The sequence below is a fragment of the Lissotriton vulgaris genome, chromosome 4_1 (assembly GCF_964263255.1).
Source record: "Lissotriton vulgaris chromosome 4_1, aLisVul1.2, whole genome shotgun sequence".
NCBI classification, from domain to species: domain Eukaryota; kingdom Metazoa; phylum Chordata; class Amphibia; order Caudata; family Salamandridae; genus Lissotriton; species Lissotriton vulgaris.
Genome location: NC_141691.1, coordinates 2129920364 through 2129944331, shown reverse-complemented (window position 1 = coordinate 2129944331; position 23968 = coordinate 2129920364). Strand labels below are relative to the sequence as shown.

General features: G+C 46.0%; 1 protein-coding gene across 1 annotated transcript in view; it reads left to right on the top strand.

Annotated features, from left to right (window-relative positions):
- Nucleotides 1-21078, top strand: part of LOC147725204 (fish-egg lectin-like) — an 80325-nt gene extending 59247 nt beyond the window's left edge. The window contains exon 3 of the mRNA XM_086967131.1: nucleotides 20587-21078. Coding sequence (XP_086823257.1) covers nucleotides 20587-20731 — 145 coding nt within the window. The 3' untranslated portion in view covers nucleotides 20732-21078. The remainder of the gene's footprint in view (nucleotides 1-20586) is intronic.
- Nucleotides 21079-23968: the final 2890 nt, after the last annotated feature.

Genomic DNA, 23968 nt, shown 5'->3' with positions numbered 1-23968 from the left:
ATACATACCTTCACATCACTGGTCCAGTCCTTCAGCATGATACATACCTTCACATCACTGGTCCAGCTCTTCAGCAGAATACATACCTTCACATCACTGGTCCTGATCTTCAGCACAATACATACCAACACATCACTGGTCGAGCTCTTTAGCATGATACATACCGTCAAATCACTGGTCCAGACCTTCAGCACGATACATACCTTCACTTCACTGGTCCAGTCCTTCGGCACAGTACATACCTTCACAAATGGACACCAGGCGTAAGAGTTGTATGAAATTTACTTAGGCTTTATATAAAAATACTTAGTGATGCAGAGTTATCACAAGACCATATACCGATTGAAACTGAGGCCACAAGATGTAAACAAAATGGCAAGTATTCTTATAAAATTCTTATTAGTTTTAGGCTGCTTCCACACTCTTAAAGTACAAGTTCTGATCTGCTCTGGCAGTGCTCCTCACTGCTAAGCGCTTCGTAGCGCTGTTGTACGCTGTACGCTCTGCTCCAACATAGCCTCCCCAACCCTCACGCGCCTCGCGGACGTGGATGTCCGAGGCATGGCATTTCGTACGAGGCATACACTGCTATAATACAACAAAAGGGGTGCGCGTCTTCACACTCCTGTGCGAGGCATACCTTGCTAGCATACACGGAGGGCTGTTGATTTCTACGCGCCTCGCGGACGAGGCATACTGTGCTGGAGAGGTGAAGGCGAACAGTGCTTGCGGGGAAAACAGAACGGTGCGGATCCCAAATCCGTTGTTAACTTGCTCGTTAGTTACAGTACCTTGTTGTTAGCTGTGGCAAGTACGGTGCTCACGACCATGCGGCGTCTCAGGCGGGGACGAGTCGTACTCTCTTGGTATGCGTCGTCGGGCAGGCGTACCCTCGGGTTCTCAACGGCCGGTGGCTTCTGACAGGCAGGTGTGGTCCAGGGCCTCCAGTATGGTCCGTACTGGGGTGGCGCTTCAGGGGGCGGCACAGCCTTCTTCACAAGTTAGAGGGCAAAGCTGGGCAGCCAGGTAAGTTGAAACATATGGGCGACCATCCGGGGTGTAGATCGCGCTCCAAGTGGAATTCCGTCGGGAGGGGCGAGTGAGCACACGACGTGCTCCAAATAGCAGGCGAGGTGACAGGGGAGCTGGCGGCCCTGCCCGCCGGGGATAGAGCGACTCTGCATGAGCAGGGCTGTCAGTGCGCTAGGGCGGCCAGGCTCCTGGGTGTCACGGCCCTAGGAGGGGGCGAAGGGGCACAGGACTCAGCTCCGGCAGGAAGGAAGCACACGGCTCGATTGAGGACGAGCGAAGGCACAATGAGCCCACTGGCCCTGGGGCTGAGTTCAGGGGGCTAGCTCAGATCAAGCCCTTAGAGATAAGTTTAAGCACAATAAAACAAAGTCCTCTTTGGTCTTTTCCTCTCCTTTCTTAGCAAGGCACCACTGCATGCCAGTCCTTCAGCTTCTTCTTGGTCCTTCTAGTTGGGCAGAGGTGGTAAAACAGGGCTCCTACCTTTATAGTCAGTTAATTTGTCTTTGCAGGCCAGGGGGCCTGAGCCTGGTTCAACCCAGTTTTGGAGCACTTTGTTTACAGGAAGCTGCCTTCTTCTTTCAAGGTGCAGGGCAGGGACATCAGACGCTCCGCAGGAGGTGGAGCCAGCATTGTGGTGGCAGCGCACAGCCCAATTCAGAGTCAATGGCCACTCCTCCCACCCATCCTGGGGGTAATCCCTCATTCACCACCTGGCAGCCCAGACTGTCCCCTGGAATTCCCCAGCCTGGTCACTCACAGAAACCAGACAGCAGATACACATCCTAGCAGAGGCGGGCTGAAATAGTCAGGAATGCAAATGCTAACTTTCTAAAAGTAGCATTTGCAAACACAGGATATTAAAATAAACTTTACTAAAAGAAGTATTTTATTATTCTGAGTTCAGGCATACTAACCTTGACCTCCTACCATGTTCCCTGAGCCTGATGGGATTATAGAGTGTAATAAATCCAGCAGCCCATTCTGGTATATGAGAACAGGTAGCCTTACAATAGTGAAAAACGAAAATGGCTGTAATTCACTATTATGACATGCAACATACATCATGGCTTGTCCCACCTTATGCTTACAATGCACCTGCCCTTGGGCCTACCATAGGGGTGACTAATATGAAGTAAAAGGAAGGTTTAGAGGCTGGCAAGTGTGTACACTTGTCCAGCCAGCATGACAGTACCAGACTGCACGCAGGTTCTGTAATGGCTGACCTTAGACACATTTTAAAAGGTTGCTTCTGTGGGTGGCGCAACCAATCCTGCAGGCCCACTAGCAGTATTTGTATTTACAAGCCCTGGCACTCCTGGCGCACTTTACTGGGGACTGACAGTAAATCAAATGAGCCAATCATGGAAATCAATTGCATGTATACACTTTACAGTAGGGAGAGCATACGCACTTTAGCACTGGTCAGCAGTGGTAAAGGGCCCAGTGTCATTAAACCAACAAAACAGGTCAGAGAGAATATTGTAGGAAGGCAAAAAGTTCAGGGATGACCCTGCCCAGAGGCCCAAGTCCAACAGAGCAGAAGCCAAAAATCACTACCACCAAGTCACAATTAAAAGGAAAAAGTTCAGGGGTGAACCTGCCAGAAGGTCCAAGTCCAACACCACTGATGAGACATGAGGTCACAGAAACTTTCAACTCAAAGCCACTGATAAGACATGAGGTCAGAGAAACATGCAGCTCAAAGCCAATGATGAAACATGAGGTCTCAGAAACATGCAGCTTAAAGTCACTGATGAGACGTGAATTCAGAGAAACATGCAGCTCAAAGCCACTGATGATATATGAGGTCACAGAAACATGTATCTCAAAGCCACTGATAAGGCGTGAGGTCAGAGAAACATGACTCCTGGTGGCCCACTTCCCTTGGCACCGCCCCTACACCAACCAACCACGCACGCAACCTGGGAGTCATCCTCGACTCGAAACTCACCATGACCAACCGATTAACGCAGCCTCCTCAACCTGCTCCTACACCCTCCGCATGCTCCGCAAGATCTACAGATGGATCCCTACCGACACACGGAAGACAGTCACACACGCCCTCATCAGCAGCAGGCTCAACTACGGCAACGCCCTCTACGCCGGAGCCTCAGCCAAACTCCTCAGCAGACTTCAAAGATCCAGAACGCCTCTGCACACCTGATCCTCGACGTCCCCTGCTGAGATCACATCACCATTCACCTGAGAAACCTGCACTGATTCCCCATCGACAGAAGAATCACCTTCAAGCTCCTTACCCACGCACACAAGGCACTCCACAACACCGGCCCGGCATAACTCAACAACCGATTTTTATTCTACACACCAAACAGGAGACTCCTCTCCGCCGACCTCTCCCTGGCCGCCGTCCAACACATCCATAGAACCACCTCCGGAGGCAGGTCCTTCTCCTACCGCGCTGCCAAGACATGGAACTTCCTCCCTCTCCACCTACGGCAGACAGAAAACCCTCAGACTTTCAGGAGACTACTCAAGACCTGCCTCTTCGACCACTAGCTACAGCCCCCCTCCCCCCAGCCCCTTGGGACCCTTGCGGTTATGTAGCACACTCTATACATTGTTTGATTGATTGATTGATTGATTGATTGATGAAGCTCAAAGCCACTGATGAGACACGAGGTCATCGAAACATGCAGCTCTACGCCACGTATGGGACGTGAGGTCAGAGAAACATGCAGCTCAAAGCCACTGATAAGACATGAGGTGTCAGAAACATGCAGGTTATTGCCACCGTTGAGACATGAGGTCAGAGAAACATGCTGCTCAAAGCCACTTATGAGACATGAGGTCACAGAAACATGCTGCTGAAATCCACTGAAGTTTCATGAGGTCGCAGAAACATGCAGCTCATAGCCACTGATGTGATGTGAGGTCACAGAAACATGCAGCTCATAGCCACTGATGTGATGTGAGGTCACAGAAACTTGCTTCTCAAAGCCACTGATGTGATGTGAGGTCACAGAAACATGTGGCCCAAAGCCACTGATGAGACATGAGGTCTCAAAAACATCCAGCTTAAAGTCACTGATGAGATGTGAGGTCACAGAAACATGCAGCTCTAAGCCACTCATGAGATATGAGGTCACAGAAACATGCAGCTCGAAGCCACTGATGAGACATGAGGTCACAGAAACATGCAGCTCAAAGTCACTGATGGGACATGAGGTCACAGAAACATGCAGCTCAATGCCAATGATGACACATGAGGTCACAGGAACATGCAGCTCAATACCACCGATGAGACATGAGGTCACAGAAAATGCAGCTCAATACCACTGATGAGACATGAGGTCACAGAAACATGCAGCTCAATACCACCGTTGAGACGTGAGGTCAGAGAAACATGCTGCTCAAAGCCACTTATGAGACATGAGGTCACAGAAACATGCAGCTCGAAGCCACTGATGAGACATGAGGTCACAGGAACATGCAGCTCAAAGTCACTGATGGGACATGAGGTCACAGAAACATGCAGCTCTGAGCCACTCATGAGATATGAGGTTACAGAAACATGTATCTCGAAGCCATTGATGAGACAAGAGGTCACAGAACCATGGAGCTCACAGTCACTGATAAGACATGAGGTAAGAGAAACATGCAGCTCAAAGCCACTGATGACACATGAGGTCACAGGAACATGCAGCTCAATACCACCGATGAGACATGAGGTCACAGAAAAATGCAGCTCAATACCACTGATGAGACATGAGGTCACAGAAACATGCAGCTCGAAGCCACTGATGAGACACGAGGTCACAGAAACATGCAGCTCAAAGCCACTGATGAGACAGGAGGTCACAGGAACATGCAGCTCGAAGCCACTGATGAGACACGAGGTCACAGAAACATGCAGCTCATGGCCACTGATTAGACATGAGGTCACAAAAACATGCAGCTCAACACCACTGATGAGATGTGAGGTCACAGAAACATGCAGCTCAAAGCCACTGAAGAGACATGAGGTCACGGAAACATGCAGCTCAAAGCCACTGAAGAGACATGAGGTCGGGACATGTGAATCAGTACACTGAATGCTGAAGGAATTATTTGGCGCGGAGGCAATATGGCGTCAGAGTGAGAAGTCGCGTCAGTCGCTTTGAGGACCTCAGAGCTACCTTTATGGCTGACTGTTGATTTCAGGACAGCGAAGAGCGGAGTAATACCACCCCCCCCCCCCCGAGCATTGTGAGCATTGTGAATAATTTGGACGTGAGCAACTAGCAGCTGGGGGAGAAAAAAAAAACTCTTACCGGAGGCCCGGGGACCCAGTGGTGCGGCAGGTGAGAGGCGGTGAGAGGTGGTTTGCTGGGGCACAGGAGCACCGGAGCGCTGGATTGCAGTGGATCACCTGATTTCTGGAGCACCGGAGCCTGTGCGCTGGATTACTGTGGCGGTAGTAGTGCAGCTGGCGTCAGAAGCTGTCAGTCCCTATCCTGACCTGAAAGTCGTATGCACCGAGAGGATGACGAGCAGCTGTGTGCTGTTTTGCGGGGAGTGAGGCGTCTGATGCATGGATGGTTCCTCCCGATTTTCCCCATTCTCTTCACTTTCCTCTGCTGTTCGATCCCTTGAGTTTTTCACGGCACAGCTCTGGTTTTTGCACTCACTGTGAGATTTTGGAGCGTCTGTTGAAAACGCTTCGACCTTTTCTGGCTCTTGACCTCTATATGCACTGCAGTGGGTGCTGTGCTTGCTTCCATCTAGACGGCAGTCTGAAATGTAATGTAAGGGGCTTCATCGGAGCACTACCTGCCATCGTTGATAGTGGGATAACCACGCCCCAGTACTCAGGGCCCAGGGAGCATCAATAAACATCGATAGACTGCCAAAAAAATAAAATAAAAAATAAATAAGTTTTTCTTCTTGTAGTTGTGGAGTAAGGCACTTTTTCCCTCTCTGGTTGTCTACATGTGCACACTGCAAGCTATTACTGTCTCAAGGGAACCTGGGAGAGGCAGTAGGCATAAGGAGAACCCACACATAAAAATATGTAAAAATAAATAAAATAAGCATAGACTGCTGCAAAAGCTAATCCAGCCTGAGCAGAGAGCAAATTCACAAGGGATTGCGTTAAAGCTCATCTTTAAGGGAATACAAGAGTGGGATAATACTTATACAGGTTTTTCCAGCTGCAAGGATTTTGTTGGAGCTTCTACGGCAACAGCACCACGCACGCAAACTCAAGCGCAAGCGCTAACAGTGCGGATAGTACTGAAAATGTCTGAAATAGGCTCGAGCAAATCTGTGAGCAAGGTGCTTTCAGAGGATGAAGCTAATGAAGCTAACGGAATGTTTGAGGTAAATGAGGAGAATGAGGCAACTAAAGTACCAGCAAAAACGCGGAAAAAACGGATCATGAAAGTGGCTTAAAACAGCCGATAAGTTACCAACAAAAGAATAACGGCTCCACTAGAAGACCAGAAACTAGAGGATTGAAGGCACAAGAAGTTAAGGATGCCAAAAATGGAAAGGACAGTATGGAGGGTACCAGCAAAGTAAGTAAAACATAAAAACAACTTGGAGAAAAGTAAAAGCCAAAGCAAAAATGCCCTGAAAAATGCAGAGAAGGAGAAGGAGAAGGGGAAGGAGAAAGATGGCTAAAGGGGTAAACAGAAGAAACAAGGGCAGCTAAATGAGCAGCTAAATGAATGTAACCCCAAAGAAGAGAAATCCGATGACCAAACTGATGAGAAGATGGAACTTCTGCTTAAGAAAGCTAAAAGAGTACAAACCATTAAAAACTTGAAAGCCGCAGCAAAGCTAACGGGTCTGTGTGATGAAACACAACCAAGGATATCCAACATATTTATACCGCTCTCAAATGAATCACTGAAGGAAGGAAATAAGGGAGACGATAGTAGCAGTATTATTAACAATAATGGAAAGCTAAAAGACCTAATGAAGAATAAGACCCCCAGCGATGGAAGCGATGGAATAAATCCAAACCTAACTAGCACAGGTGCAGAAATAGCGGAAATGGCCATAGATCCAATTGGCCAAGAACGGGACTATGTGCACACTAACGCACAAACCATAGCCGAAGATAAAAGATTAGAAACAGGGGGCAAAGATTTGTCTGAGGAATCTAACTCTGAAATCTACGAAACCGGCGTTTCAATTTCGAGCGAAATTGAAAGTGAAATTGGAGGCACAAGTGCGGTCAGCGAGGACAAAAACTCACCAACCACCAACCTGGGAGCAACCGATATAAAGAATAATAATGAACCGGGTCGAGACTCAGCATCAAAAAAGAAAGTGGAGAAGAAGAAGTCCAAATTTCGAAAATCTCATAAACCATTAGATGACGAAACAACGGATCAGGGGAGTAACCAGGACCAAGCAAAGAAAAAACCTAGACCCCTCCGGAAGAGTCTGACCCCTACTTTTTAAAATTACTAGCGTTAAGATTTAATTGTTGCACTGATCCTTGCTTATTTGCACACACACCACAGCACCTACCCGACCCGCCAGAGCGGAGGGAATAGGGCACTCGGAGCCGTCCACGAGCACCAGCCGCCATCTTGGGGCTGGGTCGGGCGCGTTCTAGCTCTTCTCCACTTCCGGGAGAGAGCTATTTAGTCCTCGCTCGCTTAGGATGCGCAGCGGGCGCGCGCCGAAGACGCGCCTAAGACAAGCCCGTCTGCGCCCGTCCGAGCCAGATCCGGGCCCAGGGCCACCACCCCTGGTCCTGCTGCCACCCAAGATGCTTCATCAACCCTATTTTACACTTCCGCACAGCTGAGAGAGCTGAACCCAGGTTTGGGTAGGTCTTGCCAAGTAGTACCGCCCTTTAAATACAGGACATCTACACCCACATCATGTATAGGCTGCGCTTTTACCCTTCCACCTCCTCTGCCCGCGATGAACACCACATCGTACTCACCTGTAATCACTAGTGCCCCGCTCTCAGTTGAACAGTATTATAGAGCAGCACTGATTAATTCACGTTCTCTCCCCCAACACAGTTTGGATATCAGGGAGTGTATTCTTAACCAGGAACTGGACATTCTTTTTATTACGGAATCCTGGGGAGATGAGGCATCGGGCCCTGATTTTGTTCTGGCCACCCCTGAAGGCTACTGTGTGGCCAGACAAGACAGAATCTCGGGGCGAGGTGGAGGCTTAGCCATTATTCACAAGGACACCTATCGCGCAAAATTTGAGCCCATTCAAAGCACTATTTGCAAAGCTTTCGCGTTTGTTATTAATCTCACGCAGAAGCAAGCCTTCAAAGGGACATGTGTACAGGCCACCGGGTCCTCGTACTAAATTTTTAGCTGCACTCACAGAAATCACTGAATTAGCAATAGGATCCTCGGACTATACGATTCTTGGGGATTTTAATTTCCCTCTTGAAAACCTTGAAAATAAAGACACAGCCCAACTCATCACTGATATGCCGGTAATGGGAATGCAGCAGCTGGTGAGGGGCCCTACGCATGATGCCGGGCACACACTGGATGGCTTTTTCACCAATAATCCTGGCATTGATTTGTCAGCGGTGCTACCTTTGGTATGGTCTGACCACCAAGCTATTATTTTCAGGATTCAATCGTTACCCTCCAAACCCTCTCAGACCAAAGTCCGGTCGTCAATAGGGACGCGGATGTGGAAAACGCGGACATTCCACACCTCAATAATCTCCTAATGTCATCAGTCCCGGAAAGTTCATGAGACCCTGAAATTATGTCCACTAATTTTCAGGATTGGATCCTGAAGGCAGCTAATCAAGTTGCACCTGAAAAATTCTATCGCTTAAATAGAGCTACTCCATCTGCCCAGTGGTATACAGAGGAGTTGCGACTCCAACGTCAGTATTGCAGAAATTTAGAAAGGCGTTGGAGAAAGCACTATAGCCCCTGCGCTAAGCAAGTCTATAAAAATGCGTTAGCGATATACAAGAAAGCTGTCATTACGCAAAAGAATCTCTTTTTAAACTGGTCAAATTGAGCAAGCACAGAACTCAGCCAGGAGGCTGTTTCAAGTGGTGAGCTCTCTCTCTAATCCTCTGGCTGGACCCGTAATTGAGAATTCGCAGGAACTTTGTAGTTCACTGGCTACATTCTTCACCACTAAGGTGATGGATATCTATTCCACTTTTTCCAAAGAACCGGTGGGAAGAACCATTGATCCATCCACTCATCTAGTGCCTACTCACCCTTTCCTTGCTCAGTTTCAGTCAGTCACTGAAGATCAGGTCAGCACGCTTGTTGCTAAGATCAAATCCGGCTCTCCGCTTGATCCATGTCCTCCTACCATAACGAATCAATTACATAATACCATAACTCAGCCTCTCACCGATATTTGTAATTCCATCTTCAAAACCGGTGTCTACCCTGAGACCTGGAAGAAGGCCATTGTCAAACCTTTGCTTAAGAAGCCTTCTCTAGACCCCACAATTACGGCCAACTATAGACCTATTGCTTGCCTTCCCTTCCCGGCTAAAATCGTAGAGGCCATTATGAACCAACAGCTTTCAGAGTTTATTGAGCAAAACAAACTCTTGGATGAGACTCAGTTTGGGTTCCGGAGGGGACACGGAACTGAGACAGCACTGATAAAGGCCTCCGATGAAATCAGAGACATCATGGATTCTGGAGGAGCGGCAGTGCTTATTCTGTTGGACCTGTCGGCGGCCTTTGACACGGTCGACCACGTCATCTTGGTCGACCGTGTCGCAGCCCTTGGGATTAACCATCTGGCCAAAGATCTTATAGCTTCTTTTTTAGCTAACCGTAAGCAGGCAGTCAAACTGGGTAACCATTACTCACCGACGTCTGAACTGCCTTGTGGGGTCCCTCAAGGATCCTCGTTAAGTCCTACGCTCTTTAACATTTATGTCGCAGACTTGGCGAGAGTCATCAAATCTCATGAGATGCGTTTAACCACCTACGCAGATGACACCCAGCTTGTGCTGGCCGTGCATAAGAACGGCCCAGTGGTAGCAGCTAAGCTTCAGGAGGGGTTACTGGATGTACAATCATGGATGCACAGTAACTGTTTAAAACTTAATGCGGAGAAAACTGAGGTTATGACCTTCGGTAATATTTCCCCAGAGTGGTCCCCGATATGGTGGCCCAGTCAGATGGGCCCTCCCCCGGTCCCAGCTACCAAGGTCAGGAATCTGGGAGTGATCTTTGATAATAAGCTATCGTTTGAATATCATGTCAACAAGGTGGTTTCTGCTGCATTCTTCATGCTGAAAAAGATAAAAAAACTCCTGCCGTATTTACCAGCATCAGCAGGAAAAACACTGATTACCACCTTAGTGTTTTCCAAGCTTGACTATGGAAATGCTCTCTTTTTCAACACGCATAAATGCATCCTGAATAAGCTTCAATCTGTCCAAAATATGGCAGCACGGATCCTGCTCAACATACCCAGACGCCACTCCACTTCGGCAGCCATACGCCATCTCCGCTGGCTAAGAGTGGAGAGCTGGATCAAATTCAAAGCTCTTTGCATCGCCTATAAGGCTATCCATCAGACTGGACCGAAGTTCTTAAAGGAGGCATTTCAGGTGTATATTCCTAAAAAAAATTTAAGATCAGCAGCAAGCTGTCTACTGTCTGTACCCTGTACAAGAACGGCTACATGGGGCGACAGACGATTTTTGGTAGCAACCCCCATATTGTGGAACTCACTCCCCTTAGACAATAAAACTGCGCCAACCCTCATTGGCTTCCGCAAGGCTTTGAAGACCTGGCTCTTCAATCAATAAGATCGTGTCCTGACTATTGTATCTTAGAGTATCTCATTGCGCCTAGACACCTCAGGGTAGTAGCTGCGCATTAAAAATCCCACAAATAAATAAATAAATAAATAAATAAACATTCAAGGGAGACATAGAACCGAAAAATCCTAAAAATGGGGCAGCTGGAACGAGCAAGGAGAAACCACAACTTCATGATACAGACAAACTAGGAGGGTCTGCAGAACCATCACTGAGTGAGGTCCTGAGGACCATTAAGGATTTTCATTCAGATGTTAAAAAGTATAGTCAAAGAAATCATGAAGCGATTCAACAACTCCAAGGTGCTATCCAGAAGGTAGATAACACCTGCACGGAGATAGTCGATAGAATGGCCTCGGTGGAGAGCCGCACAGAAAACCTAGAAGCCGATGTCATCAAACTTCAAGGTAGAGAAAAGTCTCAAACTGCAATTATCGAAGACCTAATGATAAAGATGGAGGACCTTGAGAATCGGGGAAGACGAAATAACCTCCGATTCTTAGGAATTGCAGAAGTGGCAGAGGGAAGTGATGTTGGTATATTGTCAACCTCTTAAAGTCTTCCATGCCTGAACTCTCAAAATTGGAATTGGAACGAGAAGTTCATCGTGCTCATCGCTTTCCTCTGACACTCCCTAAGAGACCTAGAAAAGAAAATCAGTACCCAAGAGCTATTCTGGTCAGCTTCGGAAACTTTCTTTTACGAGAAGCAATTTACGACCTGGCTAGACCAACGAGCAGAAAAGAATATCTAGGAAACAAGTTCTTTGTCCACCCGGATTTTGCGCAAGCAACTGTTGAACGCCAATGGAGGTTGAGACAACTCTTTACTCCTTTTGAGAAGATTGGAGCAACCGTCTATCTGCTAAATCCAGCACTCCTACGAGTACTCTACAAAGGAACATCAAGGAACTTTACAAGCAAAATCCAAGCAGAAGCTTATCTGCATGAACTCTCTGAACTAAGAAAATAGGAGGGGGAAAGATAACCAGCCGAACTGTTATATGGTTAAAGACTCTTGATATCTCAGGCGATCAAGCAAGCGGTGATGCTCGGATCACTCGGTTGTCCACACCTGGGGCCCCTCGGTCCCAGGATGCCTCATGGATTGGAGGGGGGAGGGGGCTTTCAGGGGGGAGGGGGGAGTGGGAAAGGGAGGGGGAAGGGTGGGTGAGAATAAGGCAAAAACTGGAAAAAGGAGGGAATGGTGCAGAATTGGTAATTGTCAATTGATGCCAGCAAGGAAAAAGATTTCTGAAAGGATTTTCGATATAGGTTACTACACTCAATTCGATGGCATGCATTAATATTTGTACAATGAACGTGGGGCATTAAACGATTGGAGGAAAAGACAGAAATTAGCATATGTGGTAAAACATAATAGAATAGATCTTCTCTGTTTACAAGAGACCCACCTCCCTTGGTCTAAGAGAAATTTGCTTTCCATAAATGGTTTTGAATTATTAGCCTCTACAACTCAAACATCAACTATTAGGGGGGGTCACCATTCTAGGAAGGAAAAGCTTAGGGAAAGCGAGGAAAGTGAAAGTAGATAGTAATGGAAGATGGGGGATTATCGAGATGGAATTAGGTCTAACTATCTGTTCGGTATATGGCTCTAATGAGGACGACCCTGAAATTTACGATTTTCTAGAAACAGAGCTTGCAAATTGGCCCATTCCTTTGGTTTTCACAGGAGATTTAAATATCTCATCTGAATGGGGGATGGGCATATCGTATCAGGGGAGAAAACCCAGAGTTTTTAAGGTGCTACAAGCTATGTTAGCTTCTCATGGGCTTCAGGGTCTATGGAGAGCTAAAGAATGCCTAAATGCAGGCTATAAATACTTCTCTAATCCAGCCCAGAGATACTCAAGATTGGATTATGTTTTTTGTCTCTGTTTTAGAATCCGAAAAAGTAAAGATATGTAGACTCCCAAGGGTTATTTCAGATCATAACCCACTGGTGCTAAACTATGCTATGGGAGGGTTAGAGCGGTCTAAGACAAACTGGACTTTTGAAAGAAGGCTGCTGGCAGATAGTAGATTTGTTGATCAGCTGAATACATGGGCTGGAGAATTGTTTGCGGTAAATCGATATAGCACTTCTAGGAACGGGGTCTGGGAGGCTTTTAAAACTGCGCTGAGAGGAAAAACTATCAGCTGTGCCGCCAGGCTTAGAAGAGAAGATAGGAGCGCAGTAGAGGAATTAATGGATAAATTGGTTAAGGCAGAAGAACAACATGTAAAGGATATTGCTTCAGGCAGTAATAGTGAGGCTAGTCAGGGGGTTCTGCAGGCAGTAAATGCGGCATTGCAGAAAGAGGTTACACAGAAAGCAATCTGGGAGTATCAATCCTCAAGGGCAAAGAGGTACGAAACGGGAGAGCAAGCTGGCGGAGCACTTGCTCTTCGGATTAGACAGGAAAGATCAAAGAATGTGATTGTGTGTATAGAAGAGGAAGGGATAACATATACAGAGATAAAGGACATTCTGTTGGTGTTTAAAAAATACTATCAGAAATTATATGAGGAGGATCCCTTCAATAATGATCAGGAGGAGGGACCTATTGACAATGGACCTCGTTTGGATGACTCAACAAGAACCGCCCTTGATAAGCATATAACGTTTGATGAAGTGTTATCTGCCCTGCGAGAGTTAGCGCCAGGCAAAGCTTCAGGCCCTGATGGTCTCCCCTTGGAGGTATATAAAGCAATAGAAAAAGTGATTGTTCCTCTTTTAGTAGATCTATTTAATGGGATACTGTATTCAGGGGTGGTCCTGGACTCGTGGGAAGAAACTAATGTTATAGTCTTTCATAAGAAAGGTAAACCAGCCGAGAAACCAGGGTCATATCGGCCTATATCCTTAATAAATGCAGACACTAAATTATACTCAAAGATCTGGGCAAAGAGGTTGGGCAGGATCTTAGGCGGTCTAGTCTCCCTGTAGCAACATGGTTTTGTTCCTGGGCGTGGTACGACAGATCATACCAGTAGAGCGATAACTTTGTTTGATGCCCAGGAAGCCGTGGGGGGAGAGATAGCCATGATCCTGCTCGATGCAGAAAAAGCCTTTGATTGGGTGGGGTGGAGCTTTCTCTGGAGCATTGTGGCCGGGAGAGGTTTTGGTCCGAATTTCATCAGGGCTATTAAAGCTATGTATATAGATCCAATGGCAACTATTACGGTTATGGGAGAGAAATCAGATAAGTTTAAGATAAGTAGAGGGACACGGCAGGGTTGCCCCTGCTCGCCCATACTATTCGCTGTGTACATTGACCCTCTTATTCAGAAAATCATAGAGTGCCCTAGAATAGCTCCAGTGATCTATAATGGCTACGAAAACAAGATTTTAGCCTACACTGATGACCTGGCGGTAATCACAATAAACCCGCAGCAGGCACTCCCGGAATTGGTACAGATGGCTAAAGTTTTCGGTCAAGGCTCTGGATATCTTTTGAATGAATCCAAAACCCAAATAATCTGCTCCAAGAATATACCAAGGCCCGATTTAAGGTATGTCGATTCAGCTATATATTTAGGGGTAAAGATTAATGCTTTAGTGGGTAAGATAGTGGAAGAGAACTACCCCTCCTTATTAAATCTATAGAGCTGGAACTGAAAAGGATGGATGTCCTTCATCTCTCTCTGGTTGGGAGGGTAAACGTCTTAAAAATGGTGATGTTTCCTAGGGTACTACATCTATTTAGAGCCATTCCCCTATATATTAAGGAGAAAATTCTGAAGAAATTAGAGTCTGCCTTTATTAGGTTCATATAGCGGTATGGTAAGGTTAGACGATCAACGACCCTTATGTCCCTTCCGTGGGAAAGGGGTGGGATGGCACTCCCGAACCTGAGACTGTACCATTCGGCTTGTCTCCTGATCCAGATGTCAATTCTGTTTAAATGCGATACAGGCGCGACTATTGTAGACAGTCAGGGTCCCCCTCCAATCTTAAAATGCTGATGGGGGGGAAAGCAATGGGCCTATTGCTGACGGAACTAGAATATAGGTTCTATAGGAAGGCACGATTTAAGACCCTACTGAGGGCATGGCAAGTTTGGAAATCAATCTTAAAATTCTTTCATGTCCCTAAAATTAACCCCTCTCTTCTTTTGGAAAATTCGAGCCTTTTTCCTCAGCTGAGTAATGATGGGAACCTACAAATTTGGAAGGGCTTAGGGGTTAAGACTATAGGAGACCTAATGGTAGGAGACAAGATTAGTGGGTTTGAGGACTTGCAAAGAAGTTATGGCCTCCCTGAAAATCAGTGGCTCATATATGGCCAAATTTCGGGCATCATACAGGCTTGCAGGCCCAAACTGAAATCCCTGGTAGATTTCCCTGTGGTTGAGGGCATGGAAAGAGGATGTAGGAAGATAAAAGAGGTTTATAACATGCTGGCGTCCAGATTACAGGATGACGTAGGAAAAGTAGAAAGTGACTGGGCAAACAAACTGGGAAACCCGGATGTAGATTTGGACCTAGCATTATGGCTAAATAAAAAGATCTTTCGGGCGTCCAACCTACGGGCACAACATTTTAAAACAGTTTTTAATCTGTATCACACACCGGCCAAACTATTTGCCTGGGGTGTTAGGAATGATAATTGCTGCCCGAGATGCAATAAGGGGCAAGCAGACTTATTACATATGTTTGCTACTTGTGAGCGATTGGCCCCTGTCCTGGATGGAATAACAAAATTTTGGGAGGGGCTGCTAGGTCATAAGATCGATCTATCCCCAACACTGATGTTATTTGGCTCAGATTCTAAATTAGTTTTAACAGAGGATGAGGCTGCTCTGGTTTTTATGTCGGTCACTGTGCTTAGAATCTTAATCTCGGCCGGATGGAAGGATGTTACAGCCCCCTCTTTTCAAATGTGGATCTCCAGATTTTTGGGTATTATAATATTGAGTCCTGTCTCTATGAATTTAAAGGCGTTGAAAAACGAGAGATGGAAGACGATTATGGGCCCCGGTTAAGAAATGTCTGGAGGACAAAATAAGAACTTGAAATGTACTATATTGTTATATTTATTGATAGACCCTCTGTAGTATTTTTTTTTTATCCCCACGTCAAAAAATGTGTTTTTAGCTGTTTATTTCTGAGTGATTATGTAAGTGTATTAGACGTTCTTATACCTTGCTTGTGGTTAATTATGTATTTTTTCATTGCACCATGAACTCCAATAAAATAAAAAAAAATAAAAAAAAAGATGAGACATGAGGTCACAGAAACATGCAGCTCAAAGCCACTAATGAGAGTGGATGTCAGGGAAACATGCAGCACAAAGACACTGATATGACATGAGGATATAGGAACATGTAACAACGCCACTGATGAAACATGAGGCCACAGAAACCTGCAGCTCCATGCCACTGAAGACACATGAGGTCATGGAAACATGCAGCTCAAAGCCACTTATGAGACATGAGGTCACGGAAATATGCAGCTCAAAGCCACTGAAGAAACATGAGGTCATGGAAACATGCAGCTCAAAGCCACTGATGAGACATGAGGTCATGGAAACATGCAGCTCAACACCACTTATGAGACATGAGGTCACAGAAACCTGCAGCTCCATGCCACTGAAGACACATGAGGTCATGGAAACATGCAGCTCAAAGCCACTGATGAGACATGAGGTCACGGAAATATGCAGCTCAAAGCCACTGAAGACACATTAGGTCATGGAAACATGCAGCTCAAAGCCACTGATGAGACATGAGGTCACAGAAATATGCAGCTCAAAGCCACTGAAGACAAATGAGGTCATGGAAACATGCAGCTCAACACCACTTATGAGACATGAGGTCACAGAAACCTGCAGCTCCATGCCACTGAAGACACATGAGGTCATGGAAACATGCAGCTCAAAGCCACTGATGAGAAGTGAGGTCACAGAAACATGCAGCTCGAAGCCACTGAAGACACATGAGGTCATGGAAACATGCAGCTCAAAGCCACTGATGAGAAGTGAGGTCACAGAAACATGCAGCTCGAAGCCACTGAAGACACATGAGGTCATGGAAACATGCAGCTCAAAGTCACTGATGAGACATGAGGTCACAGAAATATGCAGCTCAAAGCCACTGAAGACACATGAGGTCATGGAAACATGCAGCTCAACACCACTTATGAGACATGAGGTCACAGAAACTTGCAGCTCCATGCCACTGAAGACACATGAGGTCATGGAAACATGCAGCTCAAAGCCACTGATGAGAAGTGAGGTCACAGAAACATGCAGCTCGAAGCCACTGAAGACACATGAGGTCATGGAAACATGCAGCTCAAAGCCACTGATGAGAAGTGAGGTCACAGAAACATGCAGCTCGAAGCCACTGAAGACACATGAGGTCATGGAAACATGCAGCTCAAAGCCACTGATGAGACATGAGGTCACAGAAATATGCAGCTCAAAGCCACTGAAGACAAATGAGGTCATGGAAACATGCAGCTCAGCACCACTTATGAGACATGAGGTCACAGAAACCTGCAGCTCCATGCCACTGAAGACACATGAGGTCATGGAAACATGCAGCTCAAAGCCACTGATGAGACATGAGAACACAGAAACATGCAGCTCGAAGCCACTGATGAGAAGTGAGGTCACAGAAACATGCAGCTCGAAGCCACTGAAGGCACATGAGGTCATGGAAACATGTAGCTCAAAGCCACTGATGAGAAGTGAGGTCACAGAAACATGCAGCTCAAAGCCACTGATGAGACACGAGGTCATGGAAACATGCAGCTCAATGCCACTGATGAGACATGAGGTCATAGAAACATGCAGCTCAAAGCCACTGATGAGACAGGAGGTCATGGAAACATGCAGCTCAACACCACTTATGGGACATGAGGTCACAGAAACATGCAGCTCAAAGCCACTGATGAGAAGTGAGGTCTTGATAGTTTCTGTCCCTTTGTCAGTCTAAGTGGAGTAGATCAGTCTTTGTGAGTGTAAATTCAAAATTACACCCAGAGGCCGGATTACGGCTTCGCCTAGCCTACGTCTTAGTCAGAGCGACTGGTTGAACAAGAGCATCATTAAGCCAGCTTGAGAAGCCATAGTCAATATCTTGAGCTAGGGAGAGGGTGTCATAAGGACAGTCAGATAGTGCTTTTGACATTTCTAGGGGGTTAAAATATTGCCACTGTTGCGTCGCTTTTATTGGGCATTCGATGAAATAACACCAATCTGTAGCTGCAAGTAAATGGAACGGTCAGACCACGTACAAAATGAAAAAAGAGTCTGGTGACTTCAATATTACATGTCCATACTATATCCAGGATATGACCCGAGTCACGACTAAGAGGATGGATTCATTGTGTGAGATCGAGGGACAAGACTATCTCCAGAAATTTACCATCATTGAGTCCCACCTTAAGATCTTCTGCCTCATAATAAAAAACCTCACTTGAGATCAGGTGAGAGTGGCTAACCAAGAGAGGGGAGTAAACTTTGTATAAATCTTTAGGAATATCTGTATAGATGTCCTACTACTATCAATCACATAACTTCTCTCAGGAATACCCACTAGCATATCCTTCAACATCACCTCCTTATATGAAATAAGGGGTTTACCCAATGCACTCAAAAAAGTAGATCACATGTTATGTAACATTCAATAGTCATAAAAATTAAACAAAGCGACAGAGAAATGTAGGAATCTCCAGTGGGAGAGTGGTCCGATGGAGTCCTTTATTATGTAAAACAGCCAGCCGACACGTGTTTCATCGCTATTGCCAATCCTCAGGGCTATATAAGGCTGTATCATAACAGAAGGTCACTCAGCTGGTGATAATTCCGACCCAGCCGGGCCCGTGACCGTGAATGGAGAATAAACAGGGAAGAGGCCTCCACTCCCTGTGTGTGGTAACTGTTAATTAACCCGGTCTTCTGTCAGACATCCGATGGTAGATGAAGAAATCTTCCGTATATGCGGAGTTGGGCACATGTGATAATAGTATGATCTAAAAGGCCTTCATGCCAAATCGAACAACCTGGAGTCGGGTACGACTTCAGTTGTTAAAACAAGATGCTAAGTTCTCAGTAAAAAGTGCAGCGCTGCTGGGTACTCCTCGTGGGCCGTGTTCCTGTTCGGTTTCTCATAGTTCACCTCCTTATATGTTGATGTCCTATTAACATCGATCATATGATATCCCTAGGAAGAGCAGCTGGAATATCCTGCGACATCACCTCCTTTTATAGATTTCCTATTACTTTGATCATATAATATCCTTCATGAATAGTCAATAGCACGCCCTGGATAACAACCTCCATTTATACATGTTCTATTACTATTGATCATATATTATCCCTCAGGGATAGCCGCTAGCATATACTGCGACACTACCTCCTTTTATAGATGTTTTATTACTATCGATCATATAATTTCCCTAAGAAGGAGTTGCTAGCATATCCTGCGACACTACCCACTTTTACAGATGTTTTATTACTATTTATCATATAATTTCCCTAAGGAGGGGTCGCTAGCATATCCTGCGACACTACCCCCTTTTATAGATGTTTTAATACTATCGATCATATAATTTCCCTAAGAAGGAGTTGCTAGCATATCCTGCGACACTACCCCCTTTTATAGATCTTTTAATACTATTGATCATATAATTTCCCTAAGGAGGAGTCGCTAGCATACTCTGCGACACTACCCCCTTTTTTAGATGTTTTTTTACTATCGATAATATAATTTCCCTAAGGAGGAGTTGCTTGCATATCCTGCGACAATACCCCCTTTTATAGAAGTTTTATGACTATTGATCATATATTATGTATCCTTCATGAAAAGTCGCTAGCACATCCTGGAAAATAACCTCCATTTATACATGTTCGATTACTATCGATCATATATTATCCCTCAAGGATAGCTGTAGCATATCCTGCGACACTACCCCCTTTTATAGATGTTCTATTACTATTGATCATGCAATATCCCTAAGAAGAGCCGATAGCATATCTGGCAGCACCACCTCCTTCTACAGATGCTCTATTATCAGTCGTACGATATCTTCTGTTATAACACACAGCGTCCTGTGTTATGCTGGTAGACATAACATTGTGCACTGCATTGACTGTGGATTGACCTGGCCAATTGTGCTATGACACAATTGCATTACATCATTTCACCAGGAGTTTTCACTAATAATTTCACAAGTGTTTCTTAAGTGTTATTGAGAAAGATCTTACCTTTTACCATAAAAATAATGTAGTGGACATTATGTAAGTCTGTCAGTCATTCCTTGTACCCCCCCATATGTCCATATCTAACCAGCTCTGTCACGTAGATGTTTCGTTGGTGAAGTGGACTCTTTGTTTTCTATACAACGATTACCATATTGAAAGGATACACATTGCAGTAATGTCTGATCCCACATATCTCTGAAATGTTTCCACCATGACCTCAGATAGCAAAACACGCCATGCCCAGATGGAATGCAGCAATTGATTACACAGCCACGTGGGCATCAGGACATCCACTCAGCATCACTTTCAGTTTCAGAAAATTGTTAATTTGATGGATATTAATGTTTCAAACTCTTTACACAGATCATTTGGGTACAATGTGTGTTTATTATCTTTGCTGATTCTGGGGCTTTGTTGCAGAGTATCCTTCTCCTGGTATGTGGCATGCCAAATGTCTGTAGCCAGGTGGAGCAGCCTCTTGTGGGGTGGATGAGGGCTTGAGTTGTCCTGATGGTTCATCTACTGTAACTGTTGATTCTGTGCCAGGAGGTCTCTACAACAATCATCTTCTGACCTCTTCTTAGGGCTGGAATCAGCAATGATAACCCTGTTGGAACAGGCTGGGATGAGATGGACTACAAATCACTCAAGTTCCGACACGTGGCAGAAGATCTGGGCCGGCTCTGGCTGGTCACCAAGGACCAGGCGGTCTTCACATGCGCTCTCTAACTCCAAGGAGAGTGAAGAGGCCCCAGCGTCTGCAACCACCATCAACAGGATTCACCCTTGACATGTCCTCCTCTCTCTTGCTCCAGGTCACGTGTCTCTCTCATGGTTCCCCTGGCCCTGATGCCTCTCTCTCTCTCCTCCAAGCTCCATTGCCTCCCTCTTTTGTCACATCCTTACACCGTCTCTTCTCCCACCTGAGTGTTCTCGACCCAATCAATTGCCTTTGCAAAATCTCACTTACACCGCCTGATACTGTGTTCATGAATTCTGCAATGGATAATCTCAAGTATTTAAAAAATAAAAGTCACTATTAAAGTCTCTTGCAGACGAAGTCCTTCTAACCAATGAACCTGTGTGTCTCATGTTCTTGCACTTGTATTGGTCCCTCTTTGATCTGACTTCCAATGTGAGCATGGGTACAGGGGGTCTATAAGATCTCCAGACGGGATCTTCAGATGACCATAATCAGAGAGCCCACTGGAGGTGGGTGGAGTGTTGTTAGCCCTCTATATAGAACTACATGAGGTGATTGTGACACCTCAAACCTTTAGTGACGTGGGAAGGAGGCAGTGGCATGACAATAGCCCCCGCAGCCCCTGCGGTGCAGGAGTATCCGAGCTCAGGGGGATCCCTCTGGCACTGTGCACATCGGGCCGGAGAATTCCTGACTGGACATTAAGATGACCATCATCAGAGAGTCCAGTGGAGGGGGTGGAGCGTTGTGAGGCCTCTAATCAGAACCACAAGAGGTGATTGTGACACCTCAAACCTTCATCTTGAAATGGACAAGCTGATCCTCGGGACCTATGACAAGAGCAGCCGAGTCTCTCAAAATCCTGTCAGTGTAATCCTTGCTGGTATAAACATGGCTGACAACCTTGAGAAACATTTGATACCTTTAGTGACATTGGAAGGAGGTTACTGCTTTTCTGCAACCAAAGATTAGTTAGAGACATTTTACTTCTTTTGGGGGAAGGAGAGGGTTGATCATATTAAGAAATAAATTCACAGGGAATGAACCCAGCAGAAAACTAACTGACAAGTGAACACTTCATGTAACAAGACACATCCCTCTTTTATTCTTTCTAACATAGGATATATTTTACAATTGATTTTCATTTATGCTGTTAGGCTACACTATGCCTCCAAAGAGCACATCATTTTATTTAAAAGTAGCTTGTGGGACATAAGAATACCTTCATGTGTTTAATGTATGTGTCACACTGGCAGGCTGAAAGACATCAGACCTTAAAAAAAATATTATTTTTCAGATTTTTCTGTAATTCCAGGTTTCTTTTTTAAATAGCTGCTGTTTTCACAACAATATCCTTGTTTTCACCTGGATTTATATAGTCATTTTAATGAACTTTTCATCTATTTGAGGTAGTTGCATTTTTTGTTAATATCTACAACTTACATAGCAGTAGGATGAATATTTGGCAAATGTGACGAGTCCATAATGATGCAGAAAATACAAACCCACACACGCCTGCAGCAGTGATAGCATAGAGGACAGAAAACTAGAGATAGTGGGATTGGTGTTAGAGAGTACGGAGGTGCAAGGATATAATCAACATCTGCCTTGAAGTCCAACTTTAGGAACTTGAAGTGAGGTCTGGGCATGGTAGGACGCCACCGCTTCTGTTTCTGAAAATAGAAGATGGGATATAGTCATGCTGCAATGTTGACCATTTTTTGGAGGCATATTTGGAAGGTGCTCAAAACTACAAATGATGAATATATTAATCAGTAACTTGGTGGTGTAGAGAGGGAAGCGATGGAATAATCATTTTTTTTTAAGTCTGATGCATCCAAATTTGAGTGGAAAATGCCCCTGGTTTGAATTTGAAATGTTATGTTATAACTTGAAAAGTGAACACAGAGGGGCTTAGGATCTGCCCTCTTCAGCCATTGGTTGCTTTGGTTCATCCTCGTCAGCCGTTGGTTGCTTTGCTTCAGCCTCGTCAGCCGTTGGTTGCTTTGGTTCAGCCTCACCAGCCGTTGGTTGCTTTGGTTCAGCCTCGTCAGCCGTTGGTGGCTTTGCTTCAGCCTCGTCAGCCGTTGGTTGCTTTGCTTCAGCCTCGTCAGCCGTTGGTTGCTTTGGTTCAGCCTCATCAGCCATTGGTTGCTTTGGTTCAGCCTCGTCAGCCATTGGTTGCTTTGGTTCAGCCTCGTCAGCCATTGGTGGCTTTGGTTCAGCCTCGCCAGCCGTTGGTTGCTTTGGTTCAGCCTCGTCAGCCGTTGGTTGCTTTGGTTCAGCCTCGTCAGCCGTTGGTTGCTGTGGTTCAGCCTCGTCAGCCGTTGGTGGCTTTGATTCAGCCTCACCAGCCGTTGGTTGCTTTGATTCAGCCTCACCAGCCGTTGGTTGCTTTGGTTCAGCCTCGTCAGCCGTTGGTTGCTTTGATTCAGCCTCACCAGCCGTTGGTTGCTTTGGTTCAGCCTCGTCAGCCATTGGTTGCTTTGGTTCAGCCTCGTCAGCCATTGGTTGCTTTGGTTCAGCCTCGTCAGCCGTTGGTTGCTGTGGTTCAGCCTCGTCAGCCGTTGGTTGCTTTGGTTCAGCCTCGCCAGCCGTTGGTTGCTTTGGTTCAGCCTCGTCAGCCGTTGGTTGCTTTGGTTCAGCCTCGTCAGCCATTGGTTGCTTTGGTTCAGCCTCGTCAGCCGTTGGTTGCTTTGGTTCAGCCTCGTCAGCCATTGGTGGCTTTGGTTCAGCCTCGCCAGCCGTTGGTTGCTTTGGTTCAGCCTCGTCAGCCGTTGGTTGCTTTGGTTCAGCCTCGTCAGCCATTGGTTGCTTTGGTTCAGCCTCGTCAGCCGTTGGTTGCTTTGGTTCAGCCTCGTCAGCCGTTGGTGGCTTTGATTCAGCCTCAACAGCCGTTGGTTGCTTTGGTTCAGCCTCGTCAGCCGTTGGTTGCTGTAGTTCAGCCTCGTCAGCCGTTGGTTGCTTTGGTTCAGCCTCGTCAGACGTTGGTTGCTTTGGTCAGCCTCGTCAGCCGTTGGTTGCTTTGGTTCAGCCTCGTCAGACGTTGGTTGCTTTGGTCAGCCTCGTCAGCCGTTGGTTGCTTTGGTTCAGCCTCGTCAGACGTTGGTTGCTTTGGTCAGCCTCGTCAACCGATGGTTTCTTTGGTTCAGCCCTGCTAGCCAATGATCTTCTTTAGTTATTTCTTGCTTTGGGTCAACTCTTTTAGTCGTTTCTTATTTTACACATCTTTATTTATTTTATTTTATTTTATTTCTGTAGTT